At 50.4% G+C, this 20,981-nt stretch overlaps 1 protein-coding gene across 5 annotated transcripts in view; it reads right to left on the reverse strand.

Moving 5' to 3' along the window:
- ATP9B (ATPase phospholipid transporting 9B (putative)) overlaps positions 1-20,981 on the reverse strand; it is a 222,078-nt gene that overhangs the window by 95,520 nt on the left and 105,577 nt on the right. For 4 of the 5 annotated variants that reach the window (XM_032310715.1, XM_032310714.1, XM_032310716.1 and 1 more), the window contains 2 exons: positions 16,395-16,470; positions 10,861-10,937 (listed from right to left, as the gene is read on the reverse strand). In XM_032310715.1, the coding sequence (XP_032166606.1) occupies positions 10,861-10,937; positions 16,395-16,470 (153 nt within the window). Of the gene's footprint in view, positions 1-10,860; positions 10,938-16,394; positions 16,471-20,981 lie in introns of those variants that run through there. The other variant, XM_032310719.1, reaches the window with a different exon arrangement.

The following is a 20,981-nucleotide window of genomic DNA, read 5'->3' on the forward strand; positions in this document are numbered from 1 at the left end:
CTGTACATACACACACCACATCTTCTTTACCCGTTCGTGTGTCGATGGACATCTGGGCTCCTTCCATAGTTCGGCTATTGTGGACCGTGGAGGAGGGTTGCCCTTTCTCCACATCCTCGCCAGCATCTATTGTTTCCTGACTTGTTAATTTTAGCCATTCTGACTGGTGCGAAGGGGTACCTCCTTGTGGTTTTGATTTGTATTTCGCTGGTGCCGAGTGATGTACATTTTCTCATGTGTCTGCTAGCCATCGGCATGTCTGCTTTGCAGAAATGTTTGTTCGCGTCTTGTGCCCATTTCTTGACTGAATTCTTTTGTTTTCGGGTGTTGTGTTTGACAAGTTCCTTACAGATCGTGGACACAGACCCGTTATCTGGTAAGATATCTGCAAACATCTTCTCCCATCCCGGAGGCTGCATTTTAGTTTTGCTGACTTTGCTGTGCAGAAGCTTTTTATCTTAATGAACTCCCAATAGTTCACTTCTGCCTTTGCTTCCCTTGCCTATGGAGACGTGTCTAGCAAGAAGCTGCTGCAGCTGAGGTCAGAGAGATTGCTGCCGGTGTTCTCTTCTGAGACTGTGATGGAATCCTGTCTCACATTTAGGTCTTTCATCCATTTTGAGTCAATTTTTGTGTGTGGTGTAGGAGAACGGTCCAGTTTCACTCTTGTGCATGTGGCTGCCCAATTTTCCCAGTATCTCTAAACGATGGCTTTATAACAATGTGACACAGACACGGGGCTGAACGCGCTCCCACAGGCCACAGGGACAGTATGAGCATCAATCACGGACATGACAGGCGGACAGTAGTGCCGGGAGCAAACCGAACAGCACAGTCACACGAAGACATGCAGCAAGTGCTGAGTGCTGTATCTGCAGCACAACAAGTGCTGCACAAATGCGCCCCCGACCCTGTAGACCACACCCCACCCTGGACCCCCCAGTCCCTCACCCCCCCGCGTACTGCCAGACACTACCACCCAAGACAGCATCTCCAACCTCCGGTGTTCAACACAGGGGGGCCCCGTCCCCCCCAGAGACACCACATAGCTTTCAGGCCAATCGTCCTGATACCTTCTTCGCGGCTGAGCAAGCTGCCCCACACTGATCATGTCTGAGGAGCCTGGACTGCAGGAAGAGAACAAGGCACAGCGTCTGCCTCTGGGGAGCTGGAGACGTGTGGAAGAGGCAGACACGTACACAAACGATTACTCACATTCACGCCTTTGTTCAACCAGTTTGCTACGCATGTGCACCAGGCAGGGCACCTGAAATACAGGTGTGACCAATCGCTGTGGCCAAGAAGGTTCCCTGAGGCGGCGGACGGGCCTGACGGGCGAGTCATGCGGCATCTCGTTCCGTCTCCCCTCGGAGCTCAGGGTTCACGCCGGGAGCGCTGAGGCTGCCCGAGAAGGCTAAGCGAGCGAGACCACCGAAGCCTGGTGAACACAGAAGGAGGGGAGCCTCTGGGCTAGGCAGCGAGCGGGTGGGGGGCGGGGCGCAGAGCCTCAAGAAAGGCCTCAAGAGAGGTCAGGACCTTCTGGCTACAGCAGAGGTGCCAGTGTTTGCCCTGCAAGAAACAGGGGCCCCTGGGACGGCTCTGGGCAGGAAACTAAGCTCAACTGATCTGCACTCTGTAAGCACGGGTGCATCTGGGTGTGATGCTGAGCGCAGAAGGACAGCAGTTGTCTGAGCTGTGTGGGTGAGGGGTTGGCAGCAGCGCCCGGACGGGGGTGCCTCCCAACAGGAGTGGGGGAGAGGGCTGGCCAGCTGCGTGGGAGCAGGGGGTGGGGAGGCCGGAGGGCACGGGGGCAAAACGGCGACGAGGACCTGGCACTCCGGCAGCGGCACACGGGGGCGCCGGCGGCTCCCACAGCACGCTCACACGCAGGCTTCGACTCAGCCCAAGTTCGGTGACTCATCCCCTGCTAGAGGACCCACAATGCAAACAGCGACTGGCAGCTTAGACAATAACGATTTTCAAAATTCTACCCACACTGCTGTGTATCTGTATAAAATAAATCATTTTATTTTTTTTGAGAGAGAGTGGGAGGGGTAGAGGGAGAAGCAGACTCTTCGCCGAGCAGGGACACTGACGCGGGGCTCGATCCCAGGACCCTGGGATCATGACCTGAGCCGAAAGCAGACGCTTAATCGACTGAGTCACCCAGGAGCCCCTTTTTTATTTTTTATTTTATTTTTTACTTATTTTTAAAAAATGGATCATTTAAAAATCTCTAAATTATCAGGGTGAAAATTTTTACAAATTCTGCACTCCAAACAATTCGTTTGTTTTTGAAAGTAAAAATTTTATGAACTCCGTGTGCTTCAAAAACTAAGATTTAGAATCAGAAAGTAGTGTAATAGTTCTGTCTGTTGTAACGTCTTGGTTGTTTAAAAACTCAGAAGCGTTAATGGGGCAAAAAAGCCAGTTAATGCAGGTGCCCAGGGTGACGGGAAGCCTCTCCGCAGCCCCTGCGGCACCTTGCTGTCATGTCGGTCTGTCATTTACCAGCGTGCTCTCCTTCGCCAGGGACGAGAACACAGGACACTGGTCTTCTGAAGGGTCCTCACACTCAAAGCACCGACCCAACAGCCCCCCGGCCGGCTGCTGCACTGACGAGCCCAGCCTCCGTCACTAGGGTCGGAGCACTGACAACACGTGAAACACCCAGCACCCCGCGTCCTGTGCGTCCTGGTCACCCTGCACCCCGAGGCCTCACCCCCGCCCCCCGCCTGGGGCAGCACTCCTCCCATGATGTCACCCCCTCCCAGCACTTAAAAACGTCAAACAGTTAAGTATTCCAACTAATACTAAGGCTTTGCCGCCGGAAGGCTCTGCTCTCTGGAGGACCTTCACAGAGGATATCTGAAACTTCTCCTACTGCCTTTTGAAAATACTATTTAGAAACACACTGGCATGCTGACTTCAAGTGAAGAAAAAGGAATGTCTGTTGTGTAACTTACCCCGCAGAACTGTGTGTGTCCTGTGCTCAAAAATGTCATTCTGACTCAAGGCCTCAAGAAAGTTACGGTTTTGACGGTCTTCCACGGCTCAAAAACAAGCCTTTCGGAGTGGCTTACTGTGGGTGACGGCCCCTCGGCCAGGCAGTCAACGGTTCCTCACGGTGGGAAAGCTCGCATGCACGCACGCGCACACACACGATATATTTTAAAGTTTTACAAAAGGTAATTATTAGCTGACACTGTTAATTACATAGGAGAAAAGAAAACCATTTAATTTCATGTTAAATTTATCATACACATGTTTTAGTTAATGCAGTTTTAAAAAAGAAACTTTGGTACAGTTGCTACTCTAATGTTGACAAATCAAACTAAAAAAACAGTAGCATTCAGAGTATGTTTTCAGATGTAGGAGAAAACAATTAAGTTGAAACCAGATGTCTTAAGATTTGCTTCTGAGGAATATTTTTAATAAAACTGTCGCTTGGAAAAACTAACTGTGGAGGGGAACAAAACGATCAGTCCCTTAAGGTAACCTTCTAATCACTCAGCACCCGTGGTGGGCGATATGCCAGAGGCCTGACGCTGCCACGGCGGCCAGCAGGGGCCGGCTCCCCGCACCCCAGCCACAGCCCGTAGGAAAGCACTGCACTCGGCCAGCCAAGTGCCGGCTAGTTGATGTCCCGCCACTCCGCCCCAACCTTGGACCGGCTTCTCTCTCTCAGGAGGAAGAGACACGGGGGCCGGCGGACGTGGCCACCCTGCACAGCAGACCTTCCCAAGACACAGCAAGGAGGCCAGTGACCTTCCCCTCTAGCCGCCCCGGCTTGCAATTTTCTCCAGCAAAGTGTGCGTCTGAACCCAGACCCATACAGACGACCTGTTTCCGATCCACGATGGCCACGGGAGGCCCCCGTATGCAGTCCTACCACGGGTCTGTGCCACCCAGACCCGCCACCACCCTCCTGGGAAGAGAGACAAACTCTGGGAATCTCGAAAGAACGGGAAGATCTCGCGATCCTTCTCCTGTCTCCACTCATCCCACCATCACCCACACGCCACCTTCCTCCAATGCCCAGCCGAGGTTTACAACCGGTCTTACTCCTTACTCTCGGTCCTACTAGATATTCCAGATCCTGTCTGTCATCTGCCCAAAATGGCTTCCACCAAAAAAGGCTTCGGGAGAGTCTGCGCCGGGAAGGACTCCGCTCTGGGAGCTCGCACGCAGTCAGGTGCAGGCGTCACGGTCAGCAAGGCGCCCCGCTTCCACCCATCTCTAGCCGTCCTCACGGCCCCAGAGTAAGGAAACAAGGGTTTCAAAAACACAAGGACCATTAGGAAAACATTTATTTCCTTCTTGAATAAATGATACTTTTCCTTTTTAGAAGATTTCTTTACTGACTGAGAGAAAGAGCACGAGGCGGGGAGGGGAGAGAAGCCCCAGCAGATCCCCGCTGACCGGGGGCCGGATCCCCGGATCCCGAGATCACAAGCTGAGCCGAAGCCGAGAGTCGGACGCTGAACCAGCTGAGCCATCCAGGGCCCCTGCCCTTGTCTGTTCAGTCTGTGACTGTAAAGAATTTAACGGGGCCACAATCTCACCAAGTAAGCAACGAGTAACTCACAAGCCCTCCTCACCCGGACTTTAGGTAGCACTAAGTGCTGTAGTGATACAAAGCAATTATTTAAAAAATAAATATGCTCATGCTCCTCTTTAGAACACCTGCTTTATAATCAAATTCATATTGAAAAGGAACTTAGGGACTACACCAGCCTTTCCGGGGTAGCTATCTGCTGCACACTCGGATAGAGCATTAACGTCCAGATGTGATCGTTACGGCTGCTTTCTGACCACTTAGCGCTTTGCCTCTTCACTGCTTTCCCGAAGCCGTAAGTCTCCTTACATTCACACTGCTGAGGAAGACACCACTTTCAACAGTGAACGGCTGGAAAACGGAAGTGCACGGTCACAGCAGTGCGGCAAAGGCGGGCGCGTGCGTGCCATAACCCCGAGAGCCGCCCTGGGTCCCGCCAGCACGCCGCCCAACTGCGCTCTTGGGCACCTGTTCCTCTCGTTGAGCTTTTCCCGATGAGGCTTTCAAACACTGCGACGGTCACTCTGACTAACAGTGACCCCAACTGGCACTCCTGCAGCCTCGCTGCCTGTGGGGAGGGACCGCGCGGCTGGATCCCACAGCAAAGGCACTCGCACGGGCACACGGTCACGTTTCTAAACACGTATTTAAACCCAAAGATATCTTATTTCTCAAGGAGGCAGCTCTTAGAAAAATTAAGGGGTGCTACGACTGCACGCAACCACAAGAAAAAAGAGAACTAAGTTATTCCTCGGTAACATCTTAATAAAAGTCAACGCAACTCTTAAAATATTAATAATTTGTCCTTTTTAAGATAAGAAAGCTCCACACAGCCTTGCTATTTCACCTGCAGAACACGGCAGAGCTGGTTCTACTTTGTTCTGTTACCTGGAAACGCCCTTACGACACTTCAGAGAACGACAAGTAGCTCTGATTCACATAACGGCACAGATCACCTGTCAGTAAGACGCCTGGAAGCATCTTTTTAGTAGAAACACAAATCAGTGCGCCCAGGGATTACAATGACTGCCTGAGGCCGTCTGTGTCACCGTTTCATCCCTGATGCTCTTGCTCGGAGCAACTTATTGTTATGAGCGGCATGAAAATGACAGCCTGTCACAATTGATTTTTCTTAACCTCCTGTAAGAATTTTTCCCTCTCTAATGTAATCAAGTATCATCTTATTAAATATATCTCAAGCTAGGTTTTATAAAACAGTCCATTACTCAAGCTGTATTCCTTATAATTTAAACTTTCACCAAATATTATTATAAAAGTAACTGCTTAGTAATAAGAACTTTCGGTTTGTTTGAAGTTCTAAGATAGAAATTTCAGACCGGGTAGACCCCGTGTCCCTGCCTCGTGCCTGTCGCGACGTTGAGGCGTCAGGAATCGCAGGAGCCTCGGGAACCGGCCTGCGTCTCAGGACTCTCCTTCTGAACAACATCATAGAATTCGGTATTAACCCCCAGGACAGGACAAAACGTGCTACATCTTAGAGAGTATTCTGATAAAGCCTTGTAAATAAGCTTCAAGCTGTACGTTCTGATTCTGTAAAATGATCACCTTAGATTCCAAGGCCCACTCTGGAAGCGTGAGTTTGCGTGGGGGCATCGCTGGCCGGTCAGCGACCCTGGCCGCAGCGGAGTCCAGCTGCCTACGAAGGCTCTTCCGTCTCAGACTGTTATGGCCACAACGGAGGCGGCGGCTCTCGGTTATCAGTATGTGTCCCAGCCCTCTGTTTCCGACTCCGGAGGTCGAGGAGAGACACCCGGGGGCAGCCCCTGCGCAGGCGGTGGTGACGCTGATGTCGCCAGCCCCGGGCTACTCAGCGGGGCCACGAGACGAGGCCGTGTGGACAGACAGCGTTGCAGAGGGAGACAGGTGGCGAAGGCAGCAGCTACAGAGACTGCCTCCATCTGTTTAAAATGCGCGCTGGCGACCAGTGGGGGCGTCTGTGGCCGCGGGAGAAGATGAGACACGCCATCATATTTTTCACCTCACTCTTCTGTGTAATGTTTACTTTCTGACAAGCAGCAACAGAAGAACAAAACAGACAAAGTGAAGACAAAAGGAGAAATGCCCAAATGAAGGCTTCGGAAGTGAGACGGGCAGAACGACAAGTTTAACAACAGGCTTCAGGAAGCAACCAGCCGCACCGCTTAAACGGCGCACATCCCCTCACTCGGCCCCGGGAGCGTACCTGAAGGGTACAGGTGCTGGTGAACACCTCTGGCCTCCAGGCGAAGTCACACTCCCATCCCCCAACCCGCAGGGACGGCTGGTGTGTTCCCAGGGGGAGACAGGGGCCCACGGGCGGGCCGTGACGTCCAGCAGTGCCTCCTGTGAGCACCTGCAGACGGCTGTCGCCGGGACCCACCTGCCCCACCCTGGACACTCTGGCGCAACCACTTCTCTGTCCACGTCTCTGCTTCTGCTCTGCGGCTCCCGAACATCAGCCTGAGAGAGCCCCACACCCCTGACGGGCTCTGCTTCGAACAGAAGAATCCAGCAGCAGTCGGGGCCTTCACACAGCTCGACACAGCTCGAGAACTAGGAGGTGAACTCGGGCAAACCCTCTCCGGCTCCCGCCGGCCGCACTGTGCGTCCCTGTCCCGGAGGGACGGTCACCGTTCGCTTTCCTGCCGCCGCTCAGCGCTGCTGCTCCCGCAGGGCTCCCGTCCCGGAAGCGCACAGACGTGGCACCGATGAGCACGACCTCCTCCCCACGCTCCGGGAAGGCGGGCCACGGACGCGCCACGGAGCGAGACACACCGGCTGGCGGACTGAGTACGGGCCACACGCGTCCAGGGCCACGGGACTGCGCGCTACGGCCCACGGCAGCTCTTCTGTGCTGACGATGGAGTCTTCTCTCCAGGGACCTGACGTGGCTGCGGGACGCCCCGAAGAATTTTTATCATTTTCTCATCCGAAACAAAACCAGTCAGACCCTCTGCCTGCATCCCCGCGGCTGTCCTGGTGCGCTGGGCTCCCTCCGGAGCCTTGGCCGCCCCGGCCTTCCCCTCACCCGGGTCCTCACAGAGTTCCCCCATCTGCTTCCGTCCGATCCCCCACAACGACGACAGACAATGACTCCCTGTCGCTAAATCCACTTGTCTCTCCGGCGCGCTGCGGGCCTCCCCGGGCTCCGACCGTGCTCCTCCGCTTCAGCCCCGCTGCCCGCGCTGGGGAGGGCTCCTCGACGCTCCTGTTTTGTTTCGGCTCTTACTGGACACGAAAGGCCTGAGAACGCTCACGGATGACCACGACGGGTACCCGCGGCCCGAAGCCACTAATATTCCGCTTTCCCTCCTTCCGCACTGGGGCTCAGCCTGCCCCTTTCTGACTCCCTCCCCTTCCGTGAGGCCATTCCTTGGTCTGGCCAAGGAAGGGTGGCCTGAGCCGTTCGGTATGTAACCCGCCCGCCCGCGTCTTCGCCCCCAGCGGTCCCGGGAGCACGTGTCCAGCAGGGCTCCGAGGGGCCATGACGCGCAGCGCGCCCGTCCACACGTCAGACACGCGCTGAGGAGAAAAGCAGTCTCTGTTGTAGCAGAGCCACTGCAGTTCTTAGGGCAATTTGTACCACAGCGTGCCTTAGAGAGGACTCGATCACAAAGACGGATTCCAGCTCCGGCTTCTTTGCTGCCGTGAGCCCCACAGCGACATCTCCCCGCAGCGCCGGGTCCACCGCTGCCCTCCACACGCCACGGAACGGAGTCTGAGGAACGGTGAGCTTCCGTAAAGAAGGCAAACTCAGGGGAATCTGCTTTCCCTCTGAAATGCCTCCTTTTTGTGTGCAGGGGCCTTCTCTGAAGTCCAAAGGTTCGCTGGTTCAGTCACCTACTGGAGGACACCGAGATGTCGTCGTCACGTGGTGTCCGAAGCGAGTGACGTTTCTGTCCTCCTTTCCGTCTTGGGATTCGAACATCACACAATCTTCTCGTGCGACACACACCAGTACTTCCCCTCGGTAGACCGCCCCTGTGACTTTTGGCCACTGTAGCTTATAAAGTTTTCCGAATTTTTTTCTTATGAATCTGGCACTTCATGCTTGGGAAGATCTAATAAGGTTTGCCGATTTAGAGATTTTATTCTTCTCCTGGAAGCATTCCTGAGTTTACAGAAGTGGCTCTCCCTGACCCAAAGCGCTTCCACAGAGAAGCCAGCCCCCTCGCGACAAGTACAGCGCCCCCCGCGCCACAACGTCCCCGACTCCAGAACCAGATGCCACCGTTCCCTCCGAGCGCAGTGGCACAGATTCACGAAGCCACAGACCAAGTACTTCACGCAGCAACTGCCACGCGTCACGCTCTGCCTGGGCCTCAGCTGTCACCGTCACAAGGAGACCCACCTGGCAGGGGAGGTGTGACGGCAGCACCAGGAAGGCGCCAGCCAGCGGAAGAGCATGTTTGTGCCACCCGTGAGGCTGAGAAGCGGCAGAGAGGGGCTCTGCATCCAGCTCTGCAAAAAGTCAGAGATACTCTTCCTACTAAGGTACGCTCTGGTAACACCGAGGACATTTCCAAGTTTTGTTTTAAAGGAGGGAGGGAGGACTGCTGACGGGGGCACAAGCGCATCCAGGCCCCCGGCGGGGCAGCGGGGCCGGGGCGCCCGCACAGCGAGGTGTGCGCTGAGTGTTTCGCGCACTCACTCGCGAGGCACGCTTCGCGGTACAGGAAGGCAGTAATGCTGGGTAACAGGTGCGGAGCGGGAAGACGCACAACCAGCCATTTGCCCAGTGTCACAGAGCTGGTTGGCCGCGCAGCACAGCCCCAGCCGGAGTCCTTCACCACCGGTACACACTGCGGAAAGGTCGCCCAACTGTGTCCACACCCCCAGGGGGAGAGCACGGCAGAAAGGAAGCTGTCCTGACGCGTACGGCAGGAGGAGACAGGAGCTGTGTAACATGACAGGGTAACTGTTAACATTTAACCATTTAATATTTAAATTTACCCTCACAGTCATCCTAAAAGTAAAATGACTAGGAATGACTAAGAAACAAAACATACCCTACAACCTATATATGCATCAGTAGAACATTCTAGTTTTGCTTAGTGAAGAAAAAAAATCACTGTACTTTATAGAACACATACCAACAAATATGCATGTAACTCTGTCAATAATTTGTTTAATAACTTAAATACATCTAACTCTACTGGAAAATAATAACCTGCGGTACATTCGGTCTCCTCAGATGAGCCCAAGGTTGTAGTACACATCGACAGGCACCGTTTTCCGTTATCACAGGGAAAGGGTCTTTCACTTGAGTAAACGTGTCACACACAGACATCTGGAGTCCAACGAACGCCTCTTCGTCAGCCCCGCTGGGAGGGGCCGCGCGCCCCGGCGGGGGCAAGGACACCTTCCAGACAGGACACGCCCCAGAGCGCCTCTGCTGTGCTACAAATGCGCAGGCACTCAGAGGGTAGGGGCCACTTTCCCGATGCCGCGAGGGCTAACTGGTTTTTGAAACAGTATTTCGCTGGAAAAAATGGAATGCATTTTGTCTTTAAAAATATCTTTTCAAAGATTTACTTCATTTCCTCTGCTCAGCAATAAAACTTCCTACAAAAGACAACTTCTATCAGTTACTCACAAAGCAAGTCCTAACTGCGCGGGAGTGCTTTTCGTTCTACTTAGATGCAGGTCAGATTACATTTCAAATAAAGAGTAAAATGCACAGTTAGAAAGACTTCTCATAAAGTGGACATGACCACACTCTGTGACTTGACCGTACAAAATGTCTGAACCAAGTAACAGCAACGGAGAATTCGAACGGGCTGTGGAACTTGCATACACGTGCTGCCTGTGTAAACGACGATTTCAGGAGAGTAACAGAAACATGATCAATTCAGGAATTTAATCAAGCAGTCTTTAAAACTAAAATCGGTTTTCAACATGCTTGTGAAATGAAAATAACTTAAATGAAACAAGTTCAACAATGTCACACCATCAAATATTATTAAATATTAATACAGATTCTTTTTTTTTAAATGAGCCATCAACATATAAAAAGAGTACAAATTGTAAAATAAGTAAACTGAAAAGAAGAGACCACAACTAACTATAAATTATGGGCAAATGGTATATCCAACAAAGAAAACTTAAGAGATATAGAAACTTCGGTTGACCAAGAAAAGACTTGTGGAAGCTCTTCAGCATGCTGTCACGTTCAGACCCGAGACCACCAGCACTTTTCAAAGTCTGGTTTAGATCATGAACAGGCTCTTCAGAACCGCACGTACTTTCTTACTGGAAGGGAAAATCGGTCATTAAAGCAGCTGCCCCTTCAGCTAGCCTACCTTATTTTTTGGATTGGATGTGTTCATTACACTCCGAGTCTCTTTTCCAGTATAAATGACAACACCTATTACAGTACCTGCGGAAACACGAGAGCGGTGCTTACAGAGATGCCTCAAAGGGTGAGCACAGAGAGATCACTTCCTCATCAAAGTCTTGATGGAGAATATTAGTCACTACTCACTTTTCATAAATTTATCTCACAGCACATTTAATTTAACTCGTTCAAGAAAGTCTAATCTCAACTTTCAAAATAAACTCTGAGGAACTCAAATGATTTCTTCAGCCGTACAAATTTCCCTACGTACAACGTCAGGAAATGGACTAACAATCTTCTCACTGTCAGGAGAAAGGCTGACACCGCTCGTGGGTCCCCGTGGGCAGCCCCACAGGTAAGTGCAGGGACGCTGCGTCCTCAAGTCCTCGGACGCATGCCGGGGCCTTCAGAGCAGCCCTGCCCCTGCGGAGCCACCGTCCCCGAGCGACACAGTCGAGCACTGCCAGGTCTGCGAGCCCCTGCGGACATTTCAGCTCGTATACAATTAAAACAATGAGGGACAGTTACATCACTAATACCGGATGCTGAATTTAGATGTAATTAGCCTTTTAAACTCACGTCTCCTCAAGTCTGGTTTTCTAATCGTGTCTGCGTCTCAGACCTCAGCTACAAGACAAAAACACCTGGAACAACCGTGGGTTACGCAGGCTCCGAGGCACTCATCTCTGTGATGTCAAATTAGAAACCACAGAATTCTGTTCAAACTGTAGCTATGCATAATCTATACTCCTAGTTTCCATAAATTCTGATGTGAAATGATTAAAGATGACCAAGTCCATAAACTCCCGAAGACCAACAGCGCTGCAGGATTCACTGTAACGGTTCTACAAAAACTCTTTGAGGTCACATTAGTGCAATGTGTGCAATTCAGTGCGTCATAAGTCAGGACCCACGGAATAAAGGTAATCCTAGCGATCTCTTGGATTTATGTGAACAGATAGCTGCAAATTATATGCATTAGATAATGAACAGTTTCACCCACGGAATGTTCAGGAAGACAGGGAGGTGCTAGAGGACGGCTCAGCGGTCACCCCACAGAGGTGACACATGTTTCTTTCAAAATAAGCATCTCCTTTCTTCTCTCCTTATTAATTGTGTGCGGCTGGCAGAGCTGTGAGGTTGAATTTCCTGAGCCTCCTGGAAGCAGAGCAGCCCCTCCAGCGTGGAAGGTGGCCCAAACCGTGTGGACGCTACCCTTCTGGAGCCCTGTCCAAACAAACCCGCAGACGACAGTCTGCCCCAGGTGTTCAGGAGAGCACGGACTATGCAGGGACATCACCCTCCCCAGGACTCCCACGACAAACACAGTAGCAGTTCTCGTGCCACTGAAGCAGTACGGTAGCTCTGACTGCGCCAGGGTTTTCTTCCTATTTTGCCAACTACACGAAACTTAAACAGAATACACGAGTGTCTCATGTTAAATAAGCTCACTAATGTTAAAAACGTACAAAGAAAGAACAAGATAAACTACAAAATTATTTTTAATATTAGCAGAACAAAGTGTCTCAGAAAAGACTTAAAACGTGATCAGGCTCGGAAACACTGTCCTGACATCCAGACGAACTATGAGCGGTGCGGATTCCAGGCTGGCACTGCGGCTAGGAGGACCCAAATGCAATCTGAGACTTGCCCAGACCAACAACACTCGTGCGCCCGGACACGCGCAGATGCCACCGTCGGTCCTGCGCGCTGAGCCTCGAACCGAAGAGCCTCTACCTGAACGCCTCCTGCGGCGTTCCCTGTGTGACCCGCTGACGTCTGGTAAAGGCGCCCACCTGTATTCTGGGACCCTCCCGTCCTCACTCGAAGGGTCACTCCGTGCACTCAGACAGCACATTTCTCTCGGGGGCTGTCACCTTTCCTGGGCACCAGCACGGCCCGCTCGGACTCATGGACCAGTCGGCGCGGCCCGGCTGAGCGCTCCGTCGGGAAGGCAGAGACACGGCCGAGGGCTTCCCTGCTCATTTTCAAAACGAGACCTGAGAGCACACAACAGAGCTCATTCTTCCGAAAGTCGGACCGAGGTGGCACATCCGAGACCCACTGACCTGCGAGCTCGCAACCAACCGCAGTATTTCCTGACTGGCACGCGGCACCCGCCGGCTCCTGGGCGCGAAGTGCTCTCCCTGGGAGCGTCCCGACAGAGCCCCAGGCTCGGCTGGAACAGGAGCGCGCGACGGCCCCGCAAACCCTGACGACTGGCCTCGGCAACGTGACTCAGAGAGACACAGACAGACACCGCCACCTGCACCAGCTCTGGGCTCCGCCCACCGCGCCCTGCACCCTCCTCGGGCAGGGCTGCCGGCCCCTGGGCTTCCCGCTGCGACTGCGCCACCTGCCGCCAGCGCGGCCACAGCAGAGCTCTCAGGGTCAGGCCCCTCAGGGGCTGCAGCGGGACACAGGCTCTCCTGCTTCCCCATGGCCCGTCCCGTGCCCCCTCTGCAGCAGGAGCCTCACAAACCACGCACACCACAGCAACAGGGGTGGTTTCAAAGTTTCTAAGCAGTCACGAGCACTAGTCTCGTGAAACACCATGCCAAGCATCACCGAAGGAGATGAAACAACACAAAAACCAAAAAGAATGTGCATATCCCAATTTCTTCAACATTAAATTATTTCATCAAACTGCTTTATAAAAGTGTCCAAGTGTCTCATTTTCTTTCTTTATCACAAGCAGTACCAGCCCGGGACCCTTGTCTACGCACAGACCCTCACTCTAGAGAGGTCAGCCCGGACCCCCGTCCGCACACGCGCCCAGCAGCCTTGCTTTGGCGGATCCACCGCCGTGGGCACACGTGCCCCCACTCTAGAGGGGGTCACTACCGTGGGCACACGCGCCCAGCAGCCCTGCTCAAGAGGAACATCTCTGCTTCCCGGCTCTTGGCAGTTTAAGATCAGAACACTCTCTTGTCACTGACTCTGCTCTTGGAAGAGTGGAGACCAACACGGGGTTGAAGACAGAGGCACCACAAGCAGCTGTGTCTGTCCCTCTTCAGGGACCCTTGGTCCCCTGGAGTGCCAACATGAGCCCTCGCTCCCACGCACTCAGAACCCCAGGACAAGGGAGGAAGGTCCAAGTTCACTTTACCTAGGAGGCAACCTGAATTCAGTGCACACATATCATTTAAAAAATAAAAATTTAAAAAATTCTGGTCTTTCTTTCTCAACTTACAATCAAATATAAAGAAGATATGAGCCCTTAAGTAACTCCTAGAAACCCAAGGTCTTTCAAACATTGCTTGAGCACAGCAGTTTGATAATATGCAGAATCTAGTAACTGCTCACACTATTAAGGTTTTTAAATAAAGGTAGGTATGTGTTAAAATACTTAAAATTAGTGAAAACAGCTTGCATTTTTAAAATGTCCAAACACAAATTAAAATTAGAAGGGTCTTATTTAAACTTTTTTGGATGGATGGTTTTGGAGCAGTAGAAATCCGTTCTGGGAACACAGGCCCAGTGGGCTAACTGAACTCTAAGCACGAGGGAGTCAGAAACAGTCGTCAGCATACGTGACACCTAGATTCATGTCTGCTCTGCCCACGTATGCAACGAGGAGCTGCCACGTGTCAAGGTCACCCAGAGAGTGGTGGACAGGAGAGGAGTGGTGTGTACAGGGAATTATCAAGGGCATCACGGAAGCCTTCCGCTCGGGGGCTTCTGTCTCTGCGGGGAGAGAGGCCACAGATCGATAGCACTGGGGATCAGTAGCAACATCCTAATACACAGGGAGCAAAAAGATCACAAATAAAACATTTTTGGAAAACGCATCTTCATTATGATGGAAACAAAATAGAATACAGCTGTAGACATGGGAAACGTGAAATCTGTGACCAAGTATCAGCTTATTTACGGTATGTTTAAAGTATTTTCCTACAAACTATGAAATACTAAAGGCTGAAGGGTGACAGCCGTTGAGGACAAGCCCCTGGATGCAATCCTGGCCCTGCGACAGCCTGGCTGTGCGGCCGTGTGAACAACCGGGGCGGCACAGGGAGGCTACCGGCGACAGCACCACACCGGCCTGTGACACAGAACAGCAGCAAGGAGGAAGCACCAGACGAGACGGAGACTTCTCCTGGCAGCAGTGCCCTGTCCACAGTGACCCCTCAGGCTCGGCGAGTGTGTCTTCCCTGGGGTCCGCACAACCCGAGGCCTGGCCTGCTCCCTTGGACTCTCTCCTTGGTGTGCTCGCCTTACTTCTCTCTCTCTTTAGTTTGAGAAATTTAAAAAATTATCAGTGCAAAAATCACGAAATGCCTCAATTTCTATTAGAATTGTCCTATTTGCCATCAAGCTTCTTCTTAAACATAGAAAACATTAGTATAAAACTAGGTTCCCTCACATCCTCTAGTCCCTAAGAGGTACACACGCGGACCCCCACAGGGGTCTCGTTTACACGCTGCTGTGCACACAGGCCCCATGGCCCCCGCGTGCCCAGCACTGCCCTGCCCTGCCCTTCCGGGGCCCGTGGCCCCGGCACCAGCCTCCCCCGCCTACAGTGGTAAGGCCCTCAACACAGTTGCCAGTGAGCTCCCAAATCCAACCTGTGCCTCTCCACCCCCTCCCTGGAGCCCCTGCTTGCTCCTCCCGTGAGCTCTGGCCGGGTAAGGATTTTGGCTTCTCTGCTTTGCGGGCACCTGTACTTGCCCGTGGCACTCGGCAGAGGGTAAAGCACCGGCCTCACTTCCTTAAGCCATCCTGCCCCTGAGCACCCAGGCCTGGGCATTCGCCAGCACCCAGCCTGCGGAGGGAGCAGAAGAGCAACCGGGCTCCGAGGCAGGAAGGCTGTGGGTGTTGGGCCACAGATTGAGAAGAAACGGCCCTACCCTGCATGTCCCCCAGCCTTCCAAACCCCACCAGCATCCCCCAGGCTCCCCGCTGCTAAGATTCTCCCCTGGTTACCAGTACTAAGTCAACCACTTTCTGAGAAGCTGACCATCATTTAGATTTCAATACCTCCCAGAGAATCTACTTCCCAAAATGTGTCTTTAGGTCACCACCCTCGCCCCGTTCAGACAGTAGAAATACTGCAACATCCTCCAGTGTCACTCGGAAGAAAATTAAGCAGCTCTACTCTGGTCTCCAAAGGCCCAACATGAAATACCTCCCACAGCCCCCATCTCGTTGGATACTTTTCTCCCCGACAGACAAACCCAGCTCAGTGACCTCTTCTGAACTCTCCTGGGTGACTGAGGACCACCGCTTCCCTCCCCAGCTGCGCTGTGCCACGTCCGAGTGAGGGACACTGAGAAGTCTGCCGAGAATCAGAACCAGCAGAAGCCCCCAAGCTGCTCTGTGTCTTGCTCCTTGCCACGCACAGCCCACGGCCCACAGCCAGAGCTTGCTAGGACTCAGCCCTCAGGGTAAGGGCCCGTAGCGCAGGGCGGGATTTTCAGACACCATGCGCGCAGGCACTCCACTACTCAGAGCACCTAGATGTGAGAGCTGGCGCTAGTGAGAGAGCGCGTCTCGTACCTGATGCGACAATGGTGCTTGCCCACAGTGTGTTTTCTATGCTGAGACTCTCATGGACGGGTGGGTCACAGTCTTCCTGTTCGCAGAGAGAGAGGGGAACAAGAGCAAGTTAGCAACCTTTTTCACTTCAGGTACAGGCAGTGATAGAAACAAGTGTACGAGCTGGATTCAGCGAGTGAGCAGGGAAGCCGCACTGCAGAATAAAGGTGAAAAACGAGGGAATTTAGACAGAGGATGCTGGGAAGAGGGCAGAGCAGGGAGCACCAGGAATCTCTCCCCACCCAGGCAACGACCCCAGGGGCAGACTGTCTGATGGGACTCTTTGGGGACTGTGGGGTCTGCCGAAGGCCTGCAACTGTCCAGGGGAAGTCGTCAGTGTGGGTCTCTCCGAGCTCTCAGCACGGTCGCAGCCACCCAGCCACGCCGCAGGCAGCTGTGCACGTATTTCTGGAACAGCCTGCAGATGCCAGGTGGGCAAGGACCTGTCCTCCCAGTAGCAGGGTCTACGCTCTGACACGGACGGTGGCTTCCCATCACACAGGTGCCGACACCGAGCCTGGCGGCCATCGCTGTCACCCCTCCAGCTCCAGCTCCAGCGACGCCAAGGGCATTGAAAGGGCAAGGGCCCCCTTGGCCCCCTTTTGGGAGCCACACATTAGGACATTCAGAAACAGCTGCACAGGTGGGAATTAGGAAGGGACTGTGCGTGCCCACGGAAAGGCTCAGACAAGACCTGAGAAGACATTAAATGTACACCTCAGACTGATAACCCGGCACAAAGACAGCCTATAATAATAAAAAAATCAACGAATCAATATAATGACTAAAATCCCAGCCAACCCTGAGGAAGAGAGAGAACTGAATTCTAGAGTTACCACGTTATTATACTAAAAGAGAAAAAAAGAAAGTGTTCAACAATAATGAGGCATTAAAAAAAACACCCAAAAAGTATGAAAGGAAAATTATAAACTAACAGAAACCACCGCTGAAAAAGACCTGATGTCAGATACACTAGACAAAGACATTAAAAGGAAAGTATTAAGGATGTTTAAAGAAATGAAGATGTGCAGAATGTCAGGAAAACAACATGTGAACAAAACATAAATATGAATAAGGAGATAGAAAACCTAAACAGAAACCAGGAGAAAGTCAAGAGCTGAAAACTACGGTGACTGAAGTGAAAATTTCCCTAAAGAGATTCAAGGCAGATCTAACCATGCAGAAGAATCAGCAAACCTGAACACAGAACAAGGAGACGACCAAGTCTGGGAAACAGAATGGAAACAGGTGGAGGAAAATTAAAAGGGTCTGAGGGAGTGCAAGACAGCGGGGTACTAACCAATGTACGTACTGGGGAGTGCCGGAAAGGGAAGCCAGAGTGAAAAGGGCAGAGAGAAGATGTGAAGAAGGAATGGATGAAAACACTCCAAATCTGATGAAACACGCGCGTGTGAACAGTGAGGAAGCTCAACCAAATCCAGGGATGAGCTCAGAGACCCACAGAGAGACACATAATACAAGTTTTAAAAGACAAAGACAAGGGCGCCTGGGGGCTCAGCCTGGGTGGCTCAGTGGGTTAAGCCTCTGCCTTCGGCTCGGGTCATGATCACAGGGTCCTGGGATCGAGCCCCGCATCGGGCTCTCTGCTCAGCAGGGAGCCTGCTTCCCCTCTCTCCGCTTGCCTCTCTGCCTACTTGTGATCTCTGTCTGTCAAATATATATATATAATATTTTATTATTTGTTATTATATTTATTATTTATAATTTATTTATATTATGGATTATATTATATATATTATTATATTATGGATTTTATCACATCCATATATTATATGGAGATTATATATGGATTTTTATATTATAAAATTATTTATAATTATATTTATTATTATATTATGAAATTTATATATATATATCTCTCTAAAAGACAAAAACAAGGGTGCTGGGTGGCTCAGTGAGTTAGGCGTCTGGACTCGTTCCCGCTCAGGTCATGAGCTCAGGGTTGTGAGCCTGGCCCCTGTGTGGGACCCCACACTCAGCGCGGAGTCTGCCTGGTGTTCTTTTATTCCCCCTCCACCCCGCCCCATCATGTGCTCTCTAAAATAAATCAATCTTTTAAAAAAATAAAAGACAAAACACAAGAAGAGACTCTTGAAAGCCATAGGAAAGCAGCAAACCGTCCCATCCGAGGGATCCCCAATAAGGTCATACACAAATGTTTCATTAGTAATACTGGCGGCCAGGAGGCCGTGTGCTGACATATCCAAAACACTCAAACACAAACAAACAAACAAACACCCATGTCAGCCAAGTAATTCTAGAGCCAGCAGAACTGTCCTTCCAAACTCAGGGTAAAATCAGGGCATTCCCAGACAAAAGCTAAGAGGGTATGTGGCCACGACCTTTCCTCCGAGAACTGCTCGAGGGAGTCCTGCGGGTCAAAGAGGAGGACACAGTGACTCAAACCACGTGGGGAGCAAAGACCTCAAGAACCACAGTACACAGACAACTATAAAGCAAGTCTCACTGGAACAGCGGTTCGTGACTACACTTCTTGTTCTCTCCGTGACGTAAAAGACGAATAAGAAAACCCTAGTATTGTTGTAATTTTGGTCTGCAGCTCCAAATCTTGTTTTCTGCATTATTTAAGAGGCTAGTAGTGTATTTAAAAGAATTATTCGTTTACATTTTTAGGCACAGAATGTAGGAAGATGTAACTGTGTGACATCGGCAAACAAAAGGGGTGAGAACAGAGCCGTAAAGGAGCAGAGCCTTTGTATGTTATTGAACTTAAGTTGGTATAAATTCAAATTAGAGTGTTGTATCTTTAGAATGTTAAATGTAAGTCCCATGGTAACCACAAAGAAAACAGCTACAGAATATAACAAAAGGAAATGAGAAATTCAAACATTTCCCTACAAAAACCAACAAAATACAATAGAAGATGCTAATGTAGAAAATGAGGGACCAAAAAAAAAAAAACGCTAAAAGGCACATAGAAAAAACTGAACAACGACAGAAGTTAAGTCCCTTCTTTTCAGTAATTACTTAAATACCAATGAATTAAACTCAACAATCAAAAGACAAAGACTGACACAATGGACAAAAATACATGATCCCACTGCACACTGTCTACATGCTGAGACCCCTGCAGACCCAAACACACAGAGAGCTTGCAAGGGAAAGTGTGGGAGGAAGCAGTCCAGGAGAATTGTAAGCAAAAGTGAGCAGGTGTGGCCACACTAATATCAGACGAATGAAATGTTAAACCAAAAAAGGTTATAAGAGACATTATATATTAATTAAATGTTCAGTAAGGCAGGAAGACATGATTATAAACAACTGTGCATCTTAATGAAAATCCATAAAAATATATGAAGCAAAAACTGACAGAATTTAAGGGAGAAATAGCTCAACAGTAATAATTAGAGACCTTATTTTTCCACTCAACAACTACAGCTAGAACAAGCAGACAGAAGTGAGTAAATAGAAAATCCACTCACAACTACGGCTAGAACAACCAGAGGGAAGTAAGTAAACAGAAAACCAAGCAAAATGAGGCAAATAGATTTAACAGATACACAGAACATTCCACCCAAAAACAGATACACATTCTTCTCAAGTGCACATGGAACATTTCCCATGACAGACCTTATGTTACAAATTGAGCCCCAACAGATCATCATACAAAACATCCACTCCAACCACAGTGAGATAAAGTTAGAAATCATTAACAGAGAATTCACAAAATTGTGGAAAATCAACAACACTTTAAAACAACCAATGGATTATGAAGAAATCACAAAGGAAATTAAAAGATGCTTAGAGACAAATGATAATGAAAGCACAACTTACAAAAACTCGTGAGGTACAACATAAGTGGTGCTAAGGGGGGAATTAATAGCTATAAATGCTTAGATTAAAAAAGAGTAAGGATGGGCGCCAGCGTGGTGCCGTCATTAGAAGTCTGCCTTCGGCTCAGGTCATGATCCAGGGTCCTGGAACAGAGTCCTGCATCGGGCTCCCTGCTCGGCGGGGAGCCTACTTCTCCCTCTCCCTCTCCTCCTGCTTGTGTTCCCTCTCTCACTGTGTATCTCTCTGTCAAATAAATAAATAAAATTAAAAAAAAAAAAAAGAGGGAATCGATGACCTAACTTCACAACTATGGAACTAGAACAAGGAGAATAAACTAAAGCTAAAGCAAAGACAAATGAAATAAAGAACAGAAAAACAATTTTAAAAGTGAACGAAATCAAAAGTTCATTCTTTGAAAACATCAATAAAACTGGCAAACCTTTAGCTAGTTGGACTAAGAAAAAAATAAAAATGACTCAAATTACTAAATTCAGAAACCGAAGTGGGAAAATTATGACAGTTAACAGAAATAAGAAGGATTAAAAGAGAAAACATTAGTACCCATGCAGCAAAAAATTGGATGAATGGATGAATTTCTAGAAACACAAAACCTACTAAGACTATTCATGAAGAAACAGAAAATCTGAATAGATCTATATCTAGTTAAGAGATTAAAATCAATATAAAAAATCTGACAAGAGAAAAGCCCTGGATCCAATGACTTCACTGGTG

This window comes from Mustela erminea, chromosome 13, assembly GCF_009829155.1.
Source record: "Mustela erminea isolate mMusErm1 chromosome 13, mMusErm1.Pri, whole genome shotgun sequence".
NCBI lineage: Eukaryota > Metazoa > Chordata > Mammalia > Carnivora > Mustelidae > Mustela > Mustela erminea.